Consider the following 19,300-nt stretch of genomic DNA (forward strand, 5'->3'; position numbering starts at 1 on the left):
CTCTTGTGCCTCCACCATAAAGCACTCCCTTACCACTTCAGAATCTTGGGGTTGGTTTTTTTTGTTTTTTTAATTACCAAATGCTGGTTCAAGGGCTGGGCTCCAGCTTCAGAAGCCCCAGAACATTCCCACCATCTCTCTCAAAAACAAGTGTCCCTAAACTGTGGGGAGAGTGCCTCCTTGCACACTCATTCCTTCTCTACTTCCAATTCAGCACTACCTCCAGCCCCAGCTTCTTCCCCCTCACCAATTCAGACCCTACCTCTGTCAGGGCCATAGAACAATTTGTATAGGGGGAGTGCTGGGAGACATTAAACCAAACTGTAAGCCCTGTATATAATGGAAACCACTTCAAGCAAGGAATACACTAGCAGCCCCAGTTCTAATACCTGTACCAACTGCAAGCGAGGGAAAATGCAGATTCCAATCCTACAACAGGGTGGGTGCAAAAAGATGATGTGCACTAGTGCTTCAAAATATAAACCACTTAGTAATTGTAGCAGCAAGAAAAATGGGCTAGTGCTGTCCAGCTATTTCTGAAGCACATAAGGCTAGTGGGTTGGACACTGCAGCTCAGGTGCTTCCAGATATCTGCTGCTGCCATCCTTGTCATCAGTAAAACTTTTTTTTTTTTTCCCTTGGGGTAGGGGGATTTAATTGCCTTAAGTTATTGGAAAGCAATGTAAGAAGGATCCTTCCACTTCATGCCTTTTCAAACTTTTTGGTTTCAGGTTATTTGTAGTCTACAGCAGAAAGTGATGCAGCAAGAAGAAGAAATTGAAAAGCTTAAGGAGAAAATAAAATTGCTTTCAAGAGAAAAAGAGAGAGAAGATAAGCATAAGAGAGTTGGTTCGCCAGTTTAAGTGGAACAGCTGTTACTTTGTGTACATATGTCCAATATACCCTATTATGCAAAGTTTAATACATTTTTCAAAGCTACTTTTTACTTCAATGTTATGTCTTTCAACAATAATTATGCTTCAGCAGGTGTGGTTTATTTCATTTTTATCCAGCTACCTCAGATTCCCAGTTGTAGTACCCTTTACAGTAGGTAAAGGGAATTCCCAGCACATGAAATTCTCAAGTTAGGTTGCTAAAATGCATCATTGGGTTGTGGAACTGCTTGGGCACTGCAGCCTTGTGCATAGGGTCACAGTCCTGCTGGGGCTTGGCCCTGCCATTCCTCCATTGGAGTCAGGAAATTAACAGGGCCATATTTTGAAGGACCCTGAGACCCTGTGTGACAGGTCAATTATCACTGACAGATTTTGCCCAGTTACAAAGCTAGGACCCCACTGTTTGTGGTCATGGTGTACTCTTCCCCTTAGTTTGGTTACTATGTATCCTGGCCCTCAACCTCATCCTTGGACCCACGACCCTAAGTTTGCCCCCCACCCACCCCCCAAGACTGTCTTAAGCTGTGGGTATTCAGGGTGTCTTATCACCCCCAACTTTGCCACTACATTGAAGTGCCAAATATTGATTTCTAGGATTTGGGGTTAACACACACCCTCAATAGTTGCAGCTCAACATACAGCTGTGTTGCTCTGGCTGCTATGGGCATAGTTTACTTTCATACAAATAAGGTTACAAGGAAAAGGCAACTGAATTTTCTTTATTGGTTTAAGATTTTACAACTGATAATACTTCTCACTAAAATACATTTTAGAAGAGATTTTTTTACAGCCACTCCACTAGGCATGAGGTGGAAGATTAGACTATCCCTTTCAAAAGTGCATATTTATTTCAACAGTTTAAGGACACTGTTGAAAGGTGCCAAATTCTCACAAGACTTCATCCATTTCTGTACATTGGCTGGAACAGCATTAGAGCTACTTGTCTGCTGAAGTGCACACCATGCCACAATGTCTGCTACAGTGAGTTCATTCCCTGCCAGCCACGGTGTTTTGCCAAGTGTGGTGTTCATGGCACGCAGAACTGCTGCTTTTTCTTTACTGCTACCTTCTTTTAGCTGGAAGATGACTGTATCCACCCAACTGTCAATCAAAGTTGAAGTTACAGCATTATGCTTCTGGCCAGATAAGGAGAACAAAAATCTAGCAATATTTCCTTCTCCTTCAATGGGACACATGGTTTGAATGCTGAATTTCATCTGGGGCTTTGGAACTGAAATAAACAAAAAAAGTCTTTGGCACCAAACATTTACATACAGGGAAAACAATTCAATTAGAGAACTTCCTGAATACTATGTTAATATACTGCAGGAGCAGGCATTCTTCTAAAGTTTACCCAACATAATCCTGTCTTCAGTTACTTATAACTTGCCCTGTTGGGCTGAAGTTTTCTATGCAAACATGGCTGCCTCAGTCTCAAGGTGGTGGTTTTTTTTTTTTTTTGTTTTTTTTTTAAAAACATTAAGCTATTTCCAAGAATTAATCTAGGATTTGTTTTGTTTGTGTAGCTTTGCTTTTTAAATACTGCAACCCTTTCTTTAGCCCCCCTCATACATATATTATTGGTGTAATACAATCACATTTCTGCCTCTTGATCCCTGCTTCATTCCATACACACCAGATATTTAATGTCTTACTACTCAGTGGATAACTGTGCTTTCCTTACAGCATGATCTTAAAAACCTCTTAAGTTTCCTCAGACTTTTGTCTGGTGCTTACCTCTGTAGTATTGGAGTGGTTTCAAAAATAGTTTATTTTAACATTGAGGGGGTATTTTACAGATCAAAAGTAGATATGAGTTTCAGGTGCCCAGATCCTAGTGCCTAATTTTCTAGTGTATTCAACACATAATGGAACTTTTACACATTAAAACAGCTCCCAGTGACTACAGTTGCACCTGAGAGCATTTAGCCCATCTACAAATCAGACCCAAACATTTAAGACAGGCACCAAGAAAATGAGGAACAGAAAAAATATTTGGCTAGAATCCTGTTCTCAAAGACAGCATTCAAGTGTCTTAACCATGAGACTTGGGGTGGGAACAGATGATGATGATGATGATGACTATACACCTCCCAACTTGTACAACAGCCAGGACAGAGATCCTACTTACATTCCCCCTATGCACCTCTCACTCATCCCTACAGCAGATCTTGTATCCTAAATGAGGAAGGGATCCTCTGAAAAAGTATGATTAGGTAATAAAAGACAGCCACAGGTATGTGTGTCTATATTATATAAAAATAAATAAAAGGGGACAAATTAAGACTGAAGAAGGCCTGTGCCACCTTCATAGACTAATATTTTGGAGCATAAGCTTTTGTGGGCAAAGCTTAAACTAGCTACAAGCATAAAGGGAAACAAGAAGACTTTTTACAAATACATTAGTAACAAGAGGAAGACTAAGGAGAGGGTAGAGCTATTGGTCAGTGAGGAGGGAGGAACAGTAACAGGGAATTTGGAAATGGCAGAAATGTTTAATGATTTCTTTGTTTCAGTCTTCCCTGAGAAATCTGAAGGAATGACTGACATAGAGAATGCTAGTGAAAAAGGGGTAGGCTTAGAAGTTGAAATAAGAAAAGAACAAATTAAAATTTACTTAGAAAAATTAGATGTCTGCAAATCACCAGGGCCTGATGAAATGCATCCTAAAATCCTCAAGGAGATGATAGAAGAGGTATCTGAGCCTTTAGCAATCATTTTTTGGTAAATCGTGGGAGACGGGAGAGATTCCAGAAGACTGGAAAAGGGCAAATATAGTACCCATTTATAAAAAGGGGAACAAGAATAACCCGGGAAACTACAGGCCAGTCAGCTTAACTTCTGTGCCAGGAAAAATAATGGAGCAGGTAATTAGAGAAATCATCTGCAAGCATTTGGAAGGTGGTAAGGTGCTAGGGAACAGCCAGCATGGTTTTGTTAAAAACAGATCATGTCAAACCAATCTAATAGCTTTCTTTGATAGAATAACAAGCCTTGTGGATAAGGGAGAAGCGGTGGATGTGGTATACCTAGACTTCAGTAAAGCATTTGACACAGTCTCACATAATATACTTATCAATAAACTATGCAAATACAACTTAGATGGGGCTACTGTAAGGTAGGTGAACAACTGGCTGGCTAACCGTACCCAGAGAGGAGTAATTAATGGTTTTCAATCCTGCTGGAAAAGTATAACTAGTGGGGTTCCGCAGGTGTCTGTTTTAGGACCGGTTCTGTTCAATATCTTCATCAACAATTTAGATATTGACATAGAAAGTACACTTACTAAGGTTGCAGATGATACCAAGCTGGGAGGGGTTGCAACTTCTTTGGAGGATAGGGTCATAATTCAAAAGGATCTGGATAAACTGGAGAAATGGGCTGAGGTAAACAGGATGAAGTTGAATAAGGACAAATGCAAAGTGCTCCACTTAAGAAGAAATAATCAGTGTCACACATACAGAATGGGAAAGGACTGCCTAGGAATGAGTACAGCAGAAAGGGATCTGGGGGTTATAGTGGACCACAAGCTAAATATGAGTCAACAGTGTGATGCTATTGCAAAAAAGGCAAACATGATTCTAGGATGCATTAACAGGTGTGTCGTAAACAAGACAAGAGAAGTCATTCTCCTGCTCTACTCTGCGCTGGTTAGGCCTCAGCTGGAGTATTGTGTCCAGTTCTGGGCACCACAGTTCAGGAAGGATGTGGAGAAATTGGAGAGGGTCCAGAGGAGAGCAACGAGAATGATCAGAGGTCTAGAGAACATGATCTATGAAGAAAGGCGGAAAGAACTGGGCTTGTTTAGTTTGGAAAAAGAGAAGATTGAGGGGGGACATGATAGCAGTTTTCAGGTATTTAAAAGGGTGTCATAAGGCAGAGGGAGGGAACTTGTTCTTCCTTGCCTCTGAGGATAGAAGAAGAGGCAATGGACAAAGTGCAGCAGGGGAGGTTCAGGTTGGACATTAGGAAAAAGTTCCTAACTGTCAGGGTGATCAAACACTGGAATGAATTGCCAAGGGAGGTGGTAGAATCTCCATCACTGGAGCTATTTAAGAAGAGGTTAGATAGATGGCTTTCAGGGATGGTCTAGAAAATACTTGGTCCTGCCATGAGGGCAGGGGGCTGGACTCGATGGCCTCTCGAGGTCCCTTCCAGTCCTACTCTTCTATGATTCTAAGACACATCAGCTGCATCTACGCTAGCAAGTTCTTTCTAAAGATTTTTTTGAAAGAAGGGAGCTCTTTCAAGAGTCCATGGGTGTCGACACAAAAGGTGTTTTTGAAAGTAAATTAAAACAATGACACGCTCCTTTCAAAAAAAGAAAGAAAAAAAAAACAAAACACTTTTCCTTTCCCGTTTCAGGAAAAGTATCCCCTGTGGGGCGGGGGCGGGGTGAAGGAATGTAGACGCTATGCCGGCCCCTTCTTTAAAAAGGGGAGTCTTCATTTTCGATCCCTGGCCTGTTCTTTCGAAAGAGCGGGGGCTGTGTGGATGCTCTCTTTTGATCCACTTTTGTGTGTGTGTGGATGTGGTTTTTTGAAGTTCTTTCGGAAGAGATCTTCCAGAAGAACTTCTTTTGAAAGATCTCTGTAGAAGTAGCCATCTAGGCATATACAGAGTGTCGTCAGAAGGCAACTAAAGGGGGGAGAAAAAGCTCTTTTCTAGTAACTTTTGGAATTACTTGTAGCAAGAAAACATTCGTGTGAAAGTGTGATTTTTTTTTTTTTAACTAAACTACCCTTTTAATGCTGTGTTCATCTAAAGCATGTGCTTGAAATTAGAACGTCCCCAATTATTTAACTATTTACGAGCCAACACTCCCTATCTGTAAACTAGATGCCATTCTTACCATCCTTCCAAATGAGAGTGAAGCCCAATTGATACTCATGACGTGATTGTTTTTTAGCCTGTTCGCCGAAGCATTTCAAGAGGTTTTCTGGAACACATTTCACTGAAGAATGCGTATGAACAGCTGATAAAATCTTATAGTGCTCACACAGTAGACTGTGCAGTACTAGAAGTGATAACGGAGGTAGAGAAGGGTTTGCATTGATCACAATATCTTTCAGAGCACCATAATCCTGCGTGAAAGGTAAATAATATATTTAGCAGAAATTAATGTGTAACAACTCACTGCACTTAACTACATTTTGGTGTGGAACAAGAAATCTGGCCATACAGCTGTATATCCTAAACATTACAGCATTCTATTTATTTTAACATTTACAGTATCTACTCAAACAAACAATTTCCTTACCAAACTAGTATATTTAAAATTAAAAATAGTGCTCATTATCAGTTAAAACCTTGTTTTAGCCAAGGTCCAAGGCAGAGTCAGTTTTAGTTCTGTGAAGTTAACAAAGGGCTATGGCCGTAATTTCAAGATCAACTGTCTATTTTAGCATTCTGCAATCAGGAAATTTCAAACTGAACAGACTGAATAAAAACTTGAGATACATAAAAGCTACAAGAGACCTGCTACTTCTCTTTAAAACAAACAATCTGCGGTTTTCCCCACTTATTAAAGTTTGGATTCAAAGCAAATAAGCTAACTACTGAGCATAGGAACGCTGCATAAAAATTTGTTCAATGGGCATATGTATATTGATATATGCAAGTCTGTACTTGCCTTCCCAAGCATTAAATCTAAGTCTGTTGTGTTTGCTGTCAAAGGAGAATATTCAGCAGCTTGGATTATATTGGTTACATCGAAGTCCGCATCTGGTGTTTGTATCATCTTTGAGAGCCCATCCACAGCAGCTTTAAGCTCATACAAACGTTTTAAGATCTCTTCTTGGCGAGATTCAAGTGCTAAAAGTGATGGATCAACCTCTTCCTAGAGAGAAAGCATTAAATTAATTTTCATGCAAACCCAATAGAGCAACACAATTACTGCATATAATTGAATTGGCTGTGCATAAATCTCCATGGAGACTTGTTTTGACACTAGTTATAACAACAACTTTCATTTTAACACACTATGAAAGAGTGCTGAAGAATTTCCTTTAGGATATTTTAAATTTATTGGTAAATGTATGTCACTTACACTGACTTATGCAAACAGATGTCTATGAAATGGTGAAGTGCAAATATGCCCATTATTTAAATGGTTTACTGAAAATCTATTCCATTCCATGACAGTGATTCCACGACCTAATCAAAACCAGATTAAAATTGTACAAGAATTCCAAATTAAATCCTGAAGATCTTAAGGATTTCATGACTAGGAAAGCCTGATGAACCAAGAATGACTTGCCAGCCATTAATTACTTCAACACAAGCTGTGCCTTTCAGACTGATGAAACTAATACAGATGCTGTAATATCAAAGAGCTTTAAATAAAAATGTAATCCAGTGCTCAAACATAAGGCTTTTAAACTTCCCTGAACTGCTATACAAACAAGAGCAAGATATTTTACCATTTCTGTTCAGTTCCCTTTATAGTAAAACAGTGTTTAGCACTTTGGGGAGTGTTTAAAATGTAAAAGTTTTAATTATTAAAAAGCAAGATATGCAGGATTGTTTCATGTTAATTTTTAATCAAGAATATTGCTAACATATATTAAAAAAAAGCTCCAAATAGCAACAAACAGCCTATATAATGCATAATGCAAGTACTTTAGTGCTGAAAGCAAACACTTACTCCACATTGTGTTAGTGGCCCTTCATTCTTCCAAGTACAAGGAAAGAAAAAGCTATTATTTAGTACTAAACATGAGTATTTCACACTGTTCACTGAGAATAATATGGAATATATTATACGGGGTGGTATCCATGCCCTTGCACCAAAACAACTACATTTTAATTGACACTTGGTGCTCTCTTATTGCAATCAGATTGTTAGATTCGATCTGATTTTTACAAAAATAGCTATTTCAAGTATGTGCAACAATACTGCATTTCTGTAGAGAACATGTAAACAGAGGCCAGGTAATATACTGCAAAAAGACTAACAATTATCCAACTTTTTACATTCTGCAGAACACTGAAGTCTTCTCTCTCTGTCTCTCACACACACCACACATAGGACTCCCCCCCACTGACTATCTAGAGATCACTAAATTTATATGACATTGTCCCATTTTTATTATGCCACAGATTTTTTTTAATTGATAAGTTGTAACTGCCATGTAGAAAATAGGCAAACTAAACTGAAAAGGAATCTGACTGTGAAGCATCTGATGAAGCGGGTCTTTGTCCAGGAAAGCTTATGCTCCAAAATGTGCGTTAGTCTATAAGGTGCCACAGGACTTCTTGTTCTTGAAAAGGAAGAGGTGGAACTTTTGGCACTCAGGTTAAATGCAAACTGGTTTGCGAGTGGGTTAAGCACTTAACTCACGTTATCAGCAAATAGTTTATAATTCCAACATTTGTACTGCCACATATCACTCATTAAGTAACATCTATCAAACATACCGCTGCAATCCGTTAGTAAACTCAGCTCAATGCTATCTATCGCTTTACAACTGACTCACATTCTAGCATTAACTTCACAGCCATAAAGCAACGCTTTAATCTCAAAAAAATAAAGCACACGCTGCAACAGACTTCTACAAAGAAAAACGGAGTCCGGGGCTTCCCCGGGCTCTTCCCCTATGGCCCCAAGACAGACATTTGACAGAAACCACGGGTTCCTCAACACTTGGCGTCCACAGGCAGGTGCCGTCCAACGAGGGCGGGCAATGGTCGCTGCGGACAAAGGAGGAGCAGTATCACGGGCGCCCGTGCCGCAACAAAGCTCCACCAGAGGAGAGGTTCCCCGAAAGGACCACACGAGGCAGTGGCTGGTTTCTCCCGTTGACCGAGTTCAAAAGATTGCCCCACCCCTACGGGTGCACAGCCAGGTCCGAGCACCTCGGCAGTTGGCTGCAGTCCGGGGATTAGGTTCCTGCAGCCAAGCTCACTACTTACCCGCGCGGCGCTACGGGAAGGAGCCGGGCGCTTTCCTGAGGAGCGGAGTCCGCCAAGCCCAACTCCAGGGGCCGTTCAGATCCTCGCCGGGAGGAAGCGGGGCGGCCTCGGCGGGAAAAGGGCTGACCTCTCTCGGCGTATGGACACCGCTGCCACCCACCCCAGAAGAAGTCGCCGTCCAACCCCCACCGCTCCCAGCCTCGCCCCCAAGGAGGCCTCTATCCAGCCCTCCCCACACTTCACTCTTACCTGGTGCGGCGGCGTAGCGGCCACCGGGCCGCGGTGCAAGTTGCGCAGCTGGTACATGCAGGTGGGGAGCTGCTCGACCCGAACCGCACCAGGCCCCCCGTGAAAGGGCCTCACCTTATACATGGGCATCACAGCACACCAGGCTGACACACTGGTTGACTGACTCAATCCACCGCAGCAAGGCCCAGCCTAGAAACTGTCCCGCCCACTTCACCCGGCCCTCCATTGGGCCGCGCACAAGTCCCGCACGCCAAAGCACACGCTATTGGTTCACTCCGACACCCTCCTGCCCTCGCCCCTTTCCCCTGCCTCTCACTGGTCAGAATGAATGACTGATGCAATAGGATGGATTTCTATAGGGCGAAGAACAGCTGTCCCTCTGCCAAAGGGCAGACAAATCAGCCAATCAATAGGCGGGAAACTGGAGGTTTCTTTGATTGGAGAAGATGATTTCCTCGTGGCCAATGGCCGCGCGGGTGTGCATCCTCGCAGAGTTGGGTGGTGGAGTTACCCTCTGAAGAGGCGAGAGCGGTGGCGCGCTGGTGGCTGGGAACTGCGCTTGTCCCTCTCTGTGCCGAGCTAAGGCTCTATGGAGGCGACGGCGCCCTGGTGAGGCCCGATCCCGATGCCGGGGCGGGGGTGCTGGTAACATGGAGGCGTCTGAGGACCTTCTCCCAGCAGCGGTGGCTTCATCTTCCTTGAGGGCGAGGCGCTTGCGGGGCCCTGAGGCGGGCGCTGGCGAGTCTGTCCGGCCTGTTCCCCCGCGGCGGCTCCGCTGTCTGCTCGCGGCACCGTGGTGCAGCTCTGCTCCGTGTTAGCTTGTGCTCCAACGGGCTCCTTCGTCCGGCTGATGGGCACGCCTGACGGCTTGTTAATGCGCTTCGATCGAGTCCTGTTTCAAAGAGGACTAAATCAGAGAGCAGTAGTGGGCTGTTAATGCTCCTCAGCAGGCTGGGCACAGACTGGCTGTGTTACAGAGCAGCACGGCTGTGGCATTGTATCATGGCAGTGTGTATGATTGGTGTGTCTGCAGAGGTGCTCTTCCTGTCAGTGTGGCCAGTTCACCTCCATTAGTGGCACTAACTAAATTCGTATAAGAACTTTTCTCCTGACCTAGGCATTTCTAACCTGCGGGTTCGATTGGACTATCATCATCGTGGGGTGAGATTTTTCATGGCCTTGAGCGATATATCTAGGTCAAGATATTTATTTAGTGCTAATCTACACTGGAAACTTACATCAGTAGAGCTACAGCTCTTGGCATGTGAAAAATCCACACCCCAGCATAGACAGTGCTAGATTGACAGAAGAATTTTCCTGTCTCTGGGAAGCAGATTACCTACTCAAGGGTGGAGAACCCATGGTCTGGATCTGCTCCCCCACCCCCACTTTGATCCAGACTGCTGATGGATGGAGGGGGTTCAGTTGAATCTGACAAGGAATATAACAGGGTTTTAAAAAGAACTAGATAAATGCATGGAGGTTAGGTCCATTAATGGCTATTAGACAAGATATGTAAGGAATAGTGTCCCTGGCCTCTTGCTTGTCAGAAGCTGGAGATGGATGGCAGGAGAGAGATCACTTGATCGTTGCCTGTTTGGTTCACTCCCTCTGGGGCACCTGGCATAGGCCACTGTCAGCAGACAGTGTACTGGGCTGGATGGACCTTTAGTCTGACCTAGTATGGTTGTTCTTGTGACACATGGGGAGAAGTTGCCAGCCCAGCCCACTTCACAGCCACCCCACTCACCTGCATACCAACCCACTTTCCAGCTCCACGTGTAGGTTGGGTGGCCGGAGGAAGCGGGCAAGAACACCATAAGTGTTAGAGCTGCTTCTGTGCTCCCCACAAGGTGTCCCAGTAGCCACGGCTTGAGCGCCCAATGGCTGAGCTGTTTCTGTGCACCGTGCAGGGCATCCAGGCAATAGCAGAAAGAGGCAGGAGCTCTTTCCCACTTAAGAGCTCACTGTCCAGAGCCACCCCAGGCTGCTGCAGAGGGAGGGGGAAGCGGTGGTGCAGCAGGGAAGGCAGGAGCCCTTCCTTTTCTAGGGTGGCTGTAGCAGGGACTCTGGCAGCCACTTGTTAAGGTAAGAGGGAGTCCCTTGGGGAGTGGAAATGAAGGGGAGCTCCTGCATCCTCCTCCCACTCAGATCCCACACCCTGTCCACTCCTGCATCCCTCTTGCTCAGATCCCACCCCATCCTGCTCTAGAACCCTATCTCCTGCTCAGATCCCATATCACCATCCTGCTCCTGCACCGCTCCCACCCATACTACCCAGTTCTCAGCAAGCTCCTTCACCCTCTCACCCAGACCCCACACTCCAGTTCGCTCCTGTAGTCCTTCCCCATGCCCCAACACCTCTAAAACACATCCCACTTTCTGGCAGCCCCATTATTTTTGGTCCCACCCCGGAGTGTAGGGGAGCACACAACATCTACAAGCCCAAGATCCAAAAGGGGAGTGTTGTTTGTTTGTTGTTTGTTTTGGCTTCTCAGTCAGTAATGGTGGGGTGGAAGGGGTTGTTTTTTTGCTTCTCACTTTTATGTGGCCCTCAACTGATTTTTCTGTGGATCAGTGGCCCTCACTCGAAAAAGGTTCCCCACCCTTACCTACATGGAAAGGAGAGACCTTTCTTTTGGTGTAGAGAGCATCTGTGCTGAATCTGTGCTTTACTGTTTTAAATATAGTCATGCTGTCAGTTTATAGTAAGCTGTAGCACAGGGCCCATTCACACCCCAGCTTACTTTAAACCAAATATTTACATAAACTAGCCCATATCCTCTCATAAAGCTCAGTTGTCAGCTTCTATTTACTTGGTTCTTAATTCTGTGTTTTTAATTGCCATAAGCAACCTTGTTCACATCTAATTCGTAATTTTTTTTTCTTTTAGTGCACTATCTGCTAAAGCCATTAAGCCTATAGACCGTAAATCAGTTCACCAGATCTGTTCAGGACAGGTTGTACTGAACCTAGGCACTGCGGTGAAGGAGTTGGTGGAAAACAGTGTGGATGCTGGAGCTACTAATATTGGTAAGCTAGTTATTTTAATTTCCTAGGAAACTTAATACTTAAATTTTATATACTGCTTTGTAACTTCTAAGGGCACTGCACCTGCAAAAAGTTTAGAAAAAATGCTTTGCCTTTTACCAGACATATTTGGAGTGTTTTTATAGATGGGATAATTAGGGCATAGAACACTTTGGGTTCCCATTCTGCAGTTGGCTCTGTGGAGGCAGGACTATTTCCATGCCTAGTTCTCAAGTGGACTCACTCGCTTTATATAAAATTAATTATATTACTATAGTGTAAAGATAAGGACAAGCATAAAAGTTTGCAGCATCACGCCTATTTTGGAAACTTGATGCTGTATGTCCTTCCTTGCTAGAAAACCATATGTAATCAGAAACTGATACAGAATCTAGCCTGCTTACTGCCATTTGCTGGCCATTCGTTGGACTATCAGAAATTAGTTTGGTTTAAATCTAGTTCCCAATAAGCAAGTTTGTGTATCTCAAAAACTGCTCTAATTAACATTAACTGATACTCATATTAAAGAGACTGGGTGGATAACATATAATGTTTTATGCACCAACTTCTGCTGGTGAAAGGGCAAGGTACAAAGAGCTCTTCAAGTCTCTGTAAAGAGGTTGGGGATCTGATGGGGGATGGGGACTCACCTATTAGTATCTCGCGTGTGAAGTGTTTCTGTCACATCAGAGTTCAGCCATAATAACTGAGCAGTGTGAGAAAGCTTGTGCTGCTGCTTATGCTTAATCTCTTCCCAGGAATAGGTGATTTTTAGTCTCCTGGCTGTCAGGCTGGCAAGTTTTATGATCAGAAAACTCTAATACAGCTGTGCAATATTTTTTAAAAAAATGAGTTAATCTAGCAAAAAGCACAGAATAATTTGGAATTGAACAACTTTTTAAAGCTGTGATATTTTAGAAAAATTATTCAGAAAACAAAAGACCTTTGAAGGCTTTATGATGCATTATTGATTTTGTAATCTATACATTCTAAATATTGGTCATGCACTGAATGAAAACAATCTGTTACAATTTTAGATTTAAAGCTTAAAGATTATGGAGCAGATCTTATAGAAGTTTCAGATAATGGTTGTGGAGTAGAAGAAGAAAACTTTGAGGGTTTGAGTAAGTTGAATTCTTCACAATTTACATTTGTTCTAAATATTTGAGAATATTTATATTATAGATGAACTGTTATTTATCTGATACAGTGATAACTACAGTGAGAAAACCACTTCTTTCATGTAAAATTCCCAAGTTTAATCTCATGTAGAGGCTACATGATTTTTCTAGAGTGACAGATGCTCCTGCAAGAGCTGCAGTAAAACTAGTGTTATTGGCCATCCCTATGTCATTATGGTCACAGTACATGCTGGTGTGACGGCTTGGATCTAATCATATATGTCTAAGAGTGGAATGAATAGTGGGGGATAAAATTGATTCATGTGGTTATTCAACATCTCACCAAAATTTTGCTTCAGTTGTGTTCATTAATTTTTCATGTTCATTTTCTTGATATGTTCAAGCATATTTTACAAGTACAACTATTAATGAAAAATTAATTTTAAGCTTAAATATTTGCTGAAAGCTATCTTGAAACTTTATATTTGATAGTAAATTTGCAGTTTGTAGTTTTTAAGGCATCCAAACAGAATTTAAGGCTTGCAAACAGAATGCAAACCATGCTATGTGACTTGTGTAACTAACTAGCGCTTCAAAAATAACGAATATTCTCCACAAACTGTTTCCAAAGGATCTGCAGAGCAAAATTATTCACTGAAGGAATACATAATTTGGAATGATACTTGATAATTTTCCACTTAATTTGCGACCAGAAAATGGTCAAAATAGTGAATATTTTGTTAATTATCTACTTAATTTTATAAAATATGGGATAAGTATCAAGTTTTTCTTTCCTTGGGAAGATACAAAATGCATCTTCGTACATCAATGTCATTTTGGAAAGATGTGATACAGTTATGCATATTTTAAATACATTTTTCCAGCTCTGAAATATCATACTTCCAAGATACAAGATTTCTCTGATCTGTTGCACGTTGGAACATTTGGATTTCGAGGTGAAGCTCTTAGTTCACTGTGTGCATTAAGGTAATAATATTGTGCTTCATAGGTTGAAAATTCCATATAAAAATTCCACATTATTGAAAAATTATGACATCAGTTATTAATGAAACAAGGCTTTGAAGGCTTGTAATTGGGTTGTTTCTCAACTAAAAAACAAGAAGTATCAGAGGGATAGGTGTGTTAGTCTGTATCCGCAAAAACGATGAGAAGTCCCGTGACACTTTATAGACTAACAGTTTTTTCGGCTCATGAGCTTTCGTGGGCAAAGACCCACTTCGTTTACATGCATCTGACAAAGTGGGTCTTTGCCCACTAAAGCTTATGCTCTAAAAAATGTGTTAGTCTAAAAAAACACAATTTTTAACTGGATAAATTTGTTGAAATTAAGACTTCTCTACACTAGAAAAATAGTTTAACAACTATTAAATCCAGCAAGTCTGGGCTGGATTTATGTTAAAACAATGTTAATACCCATTTATCTTGGTCTGGTATTCTGGTTGTTTTAAAGAATATTTTTGTATGCCACTTACAATACACGTAGATGAGAACAAATTCTGCTGGGTCTCGTGTTATTCAGTTTACCTTCAACCAAATTAACAGTTGTTAAATTCTTTTTTTTTTTTCATATTGCTTAGTCAGTCAATGGAATGTATTTTCAGGGACAATCTGATTAAACAGAGATTTTTCTTCTTGTCACAAATAACTGTAACTGGAAGACGAAATAAGTAGTAGATGTTAGAATAGCAATAACTATGGTTAGGTGGAAGGTTATTAATTTTTAAAGCATCCCCATCTGCTGAGGTGCTCAAAGACATGTGTAAGAGCATTCCTGAATCCATGCCTACTTTGAGAAAAAAAGACTGTTTATATTCTAGTCACAAAAAACTCCCAAGATGTCCTTTGGCTCTTTTAACATGCAGTATCCTTCACTGTAAATACAATGGTTTATCAGGTAAACCATAATAAATTAATGGAGTCTCCTGCAATTATTGAAGATTAAGTATCTTGACTCCTGCAGTTGTAATAATGAAATGTTTATCAGAATCTCCAAGCATCCAGGGATACTGTAATTTTTAATCTTCTCCTATTATTTAGACGTGTTCAAACTTGCACAGTTTACAAGAATTTATTGAAATATGTAGGGTTCAGCAAAGCGTTCTGTATAAACATACAGTATGCAGTTCTATACATCTAAATAAATTGAATCACGTTTCAGTAAAAAGTGAATTTTTTTTTTTAAATTGACACAGCTTTCCCCTAATCTGCAAAGACTGCCTGAATCCATTCAGGATTCATAATCTCTTTTTAGTTCTGTTTAAAGGTATCAGATCTTTCACATAATATGTAACTGATGCCCTGATCCTGCAAAGACACCTGCACTTCCTTAGTGTTAAGCATCTCATTGGTTTTACTAAACAAACAATTTTAAAGTTAAGCATATGCAGATGGTTTTGCATTGCATTTTGATCCTCAGGTGTAAAGTGCTGAGCAAAAGCAAAATATTCTTCAAACATTTGATTTTTTTATAGTTTGCAACTCTTTCACATTTTTTTTATGATTTTCTCTTGAGCTAGTTGCATGTTGGAAGTAATTGCAGTATTCACATACAGTCTTGTGCATCACAAATATTACAGCATTTTATATTTGTATTAGAAAACTAATATCCAAGTAACATGAAGCAGCAAAATCAGAGTCCAACATCATGGCCTATCTACAAGGGCTGTGTCTACACCACAAAAATAACTTTGAAGTTGCTTACTTCGAAGTACAACTTCGAAGTAGTGTCTACACACATACCCTACTTTGAAGTTAAAGTTTGATATAGGGCACTTCTCCATTCCCAGGAATGGAGTAAAGACTTCGAAATTGGGCTCCCTTACTTAACTTCAAAGTGCCCTGTTTCAAAGTAGGGAGTGTGTAGACGTGTGTGTAAGCAACTTCAAAGTTATTTTTGTAATGTAGACACAGCCCTTGTATATAGACCATGATGTTGGACTCTGATTTTGCTTTTTCATGTTACTTCAAGTTAACTTCAAAGTAAGGGAAAATGTGTGTAGACTCTCTGCTGGCTACTTTGATGTAGTGCCTAGCTTCTAAGTTTGTTCCTAGTGTAGACAAGATGTATGTATGAGATAAAAACTTATATTTTTGCATTGTAGCTAGGAAAATTAAGATGATCAGAGCAGTTATTGTTTAAATGTATTTATGGACACTCTTGTTTAAAAATCTTGAATGGGGAGTGAAATTTACTTCTTAGAGAACTTATTTTTGGTACCAAATTTCAGTTCAGAACATATATTTATCCAATAGAAATTCTTACAAAAGAGAGTTGATAATGTAAACTTGGATTTAGTCTTAATTAACTGTGTGTGGGTGGTGCTAGTATAATGTGAATAGAAATACCTAAAGTTTTCAGCACTATAGACTGAATAAAGAAAAGCTATTGTTTAGCTAATAATCTGACTGCCTCTCTTTCACTCTTACAGTAATGTTACCATTTATACTTGTCACAAATCTGCCAAGGTTGGAACTCGTCTGGTATTTGATCACAATGGAAAAATTACTCAGAAAATTCCTTACCCACGACCCCAGGGAACAACTGTTAGTGTGCAGCAATTGTTTTATACCCTACCAGTGCGACACAAGGAATTTCAACGAAATATTAAAAAGGTGTAGTGACCTGTAAATTCTGCTTTTAAAAATGTGAAAGCTTGCAAATCTAAACCTTGTAAAAATAAATACATACAATTTAAATAATAATAATAATTCTTTCCTTTATGTGTTGATAGATCATAGTGCTTGGAAGAGTTGATTAGCTCAGACATTTTATTCTAGATCTTTGTGTTTCAATACAAATAATAAGCTGTGGTATAAAGTCTCTTTTCAGTCAAACTTTTCATTGGTTGTACTAGCATCTACTATGTGTTGGTTTGAGGCTTCTAAATCTTGCATACTTTTTCATTTGTTGACTGTATATTTACATAATATTATGCAGTTATTTGTGAAACAATAAAATGAATGCTCCCTTTTGCCTCCCTTACATATTCTACGCAGATTTTATGTAGAACTACAGTGACAAACTTTCAAACATGAGAAAGTAAGCAAGATAGGAATGATCAGTGCATAATTAAAATTTGGAAAGGTAGTGTTTTAAACTACTTTTTTAACATATATCTTGTAAACATGGTGTAATCTTATTTTTGTGTGTAAGATCAAACTGTTGGCAGGGGTTCTGGAAGTTGTAGCTGAGTTCAGGGTAAAGCTATATAAGTTGGTTTGGAAGTGAGAAAAAATGTGATGTGCACAAAGGTAGTTTATCCTATTTACGCACATTAAAGTCTGTTAATATGTTTTCTGTTTCATAAAATATTCAAACTTTTTTGTTTCTTTAACAGGAATATGCGAAAATGGTCCAAATATTACAAGCATACTGTATCATTTCAACAGGAGTTCGAATTAACTGTACCAATCAGGTTGGCCAAGGGAAAAAACACTCGGTGGTGTGTACCACTGGCAGCTGTAGTCTAAAGGAAAACATTGGAGCAGTATTTGGGCAAAAACAGGTAATACAGGATAACCGCTGTAGTTTGGACTTAGCAGCATCCGTGTGGGTGCTCCCAGGTGGAGCGCACACATGGAAGAACCAAGCCCCATGCTCAGAAATTCCTCTCCCATCCTCCCAGAGTTTCTGGATCATCACAAATAGCTCATTTGTGGTGCTCAAAGTCAGGGAGGGAGAGGAAGGAATGGTAATGGGGAGAGGGCGCTCAGGCAAAGAGGCAGGGAGGCTGCAAAGCCCCATGCCCAGGGTCCAGGAGTGTAGTCACATGGGCTATGGGTAGTGATGGGAAAGTGGAGCACAGCTACTGCAGGGCTGCACTCCTGGCCTCTGGCTATGGTACTCTGCAGCTGTCCTACCTGGTCTCCTGAGCACATTTTCCCCCATCTCTTTTCAGTCAATACCTGCCCCCCACAGCTGGGGGTAGGGGTGGGGCTGGCATTGGTTTCTCCTGTTCCAGCAGATGCCCTGGTTTGGGACTAGTTAGTTGCTGAGAGTGCTGGACCAGGGAGGGACAACCTGTACTAACTGTTGGAAAAGGATTAAAAGCAACTTTAAGAACATGATGTTAAAGTCTAATTGTCGAGTGGCATCTGGTTGGGATGTGGAATCCGGTCGGGAAATCTGGCAACCCTAAATACAGTATGAGTAAAGGTGCTGTATAAACCATTATGCGGAAAGCTCTCTTAAGGTATAAGAGGGAGGGTGTTCATTATGCTCTAGCACACCCTACTGGATGAATAAAGCGAGAGAATGCAGTTTGTACAGGCTGCTTTTTTTCTTGTCGCAGGCTTTGCAGAAAAAGAAAAGCAAAGTGATGGGATGGGTGGAAATCACAGTACCTCAGTTCAGGATGATTAAATTAGTATTCTAATACACATTCGAGGAAAAGGAAGGGTGATTATGCTTTTGGCGATTAGAGAAGGTTACCTGTGGTTCATGAGTCACAAAAATGGACCAATTATAAAAATGCTAGCATGTTAAAGACTCGCTTTGCACAGTGGAAAGGAAAAAGATATTTGAGATTTTCAACCTTTTTCTATAAAATTCAGAAACTTATTCTGCAAAGTTCTGGTCTGCCTTCCAAATTGCAATAGAATTCAGCAGATGTAGACATTTGCAGCTTGATGCTAAATAAAAGTTTGCTGTAAATAAATCTGTTATAACTATCTGGCGGATAGAAAAAAGTAAGACAAAAGTAGTAAAGCACTCTTGCTCCCAGCACCATGTTATGGTTGCCAAGTATTTTTACTCCATTGATTGGTGGGATTACTAATGAGTGATACTGTACCAGTATCTCCTCCCATTTAGCAGTCTGCTTGTGCTATTCCTCCAGTGCTTCCTGAGAATGAGAGTCCAGACTAAATTTTAGTTGGATGTTTTCATGGGCCCACCAACTAAAATGTCAAATTACACATATCTATATAGTACTGCACCTTTAAAACCAAACTATTTGAATGCAGAATCAAATAGAAAAAAGCAACAATATTCTGAGAAACCACATTAAAATTTATTATTGAAGAATGTTTTATCATTGTTTCAGGTAACTTGTGTTTCAGATGGGGTGT

General features: G+C 40.8%; 3 protein-coding genes across 3 annotated transcripts in view; 2 read left to right on the top strand and 1 right to left on the bottom strand.

The window, feature by feature from the left end:
• EIF2AK1 (eukaryotic translation initiation factor 2 alpha kinase 1) overlaps positions 1 to 984 on the top strand; it is a 37,591-nt gene extending 36,607 nt beyond the window's left edge. The window contains exon 15 of the mRNA XM_075010190.1: positions 732 to 984. Within this exon, the coding sequence (XP_074866291.1) occupies positions 732 to 863 (132 nt within the window). The 3' untranslated portion in view covers positions 864 to 984. The remainder of the gene's footprint in view (positions 1 to 731) is intronic.
• Positions 985 to 1,389: 405 nt separating this feature from the next.
• Positions 1,390 to 9,227, bottom strand: AIMP2 (aminoacyl tRNA synthetase complex interacting multifunctional protein 2). The gene is made up of 4 exons (XM_075010189.1): positions 9,060 to 9,227; positions 6,529 to 6,735; positions 5,749 to 5,980; positions 1,390 to 2,127 (listed from the first exon to the last, which is right to left on the bottom strand). The coding sequence occupies exons 1-4, from the start codon at positions 9,186 to 9,188 to the stop codon at positions 1,742 to 1,744; spliced, it is 954 nt and encodes a 317-aa protein (XP_074866290.1). The 5' UTR covers positions 9,189 to 9,227; the 3' UTR covers positions 1,390 to 1,741.
• Positions 9,228 to 9,519: 292 nt separating this feature from the next.
• Positions 9,520 to 19,300, top strand: part of PMS2 (PMS1 homolog 2, mismatch repair system component) — a 29,463-nt gene continuing 19,682 nt past the window's right edge. The window contains exons 1-6 of the mRNA XM_075010253.1: positions 9,520 to 9,668; positions 11,953 to 12,092; positions 13,127 to 13,213; positions 14,095 to 14,197; positions 16,660 to 16,843; positions 17,569 to 17,736. Coding sequence (XP_074866354.1) covers positions 9,649 to 9,668; positions 11,953 to 12,092; positions 13,127 to 13,213; positions 14,095 to 14,197; positions 16,660 to 16,843; positions 17,569 to 17,736 — 702 coding nt within the window. The 5' untranslated portion in view covers positions 9,520 to 9,648. The remainder of the gene's footprint in view (positions 9,669 to 11,952; positions 12,093 to 13,126; positions 13,214 to 14,094; positions 14,198 to 16,659; positions 16,844 to 17,568; positions 17,737 to 19,300) is intronic.

Source organism: Carettochelys insculpta, chromosome 16, assembly GCF_033958435.1.
Source record: "Carettochelys insculpta isolate YL-2023 chromosome 16, ASM3395843v1, whole genome shotgun sequence".
Taxonomy (NCBI): domain Eukaryota; kingdom Metazoa; phylum Chordata; order Testudines; family Carettochelyidae; genus Carettochelys; species Carettochelys insculpta.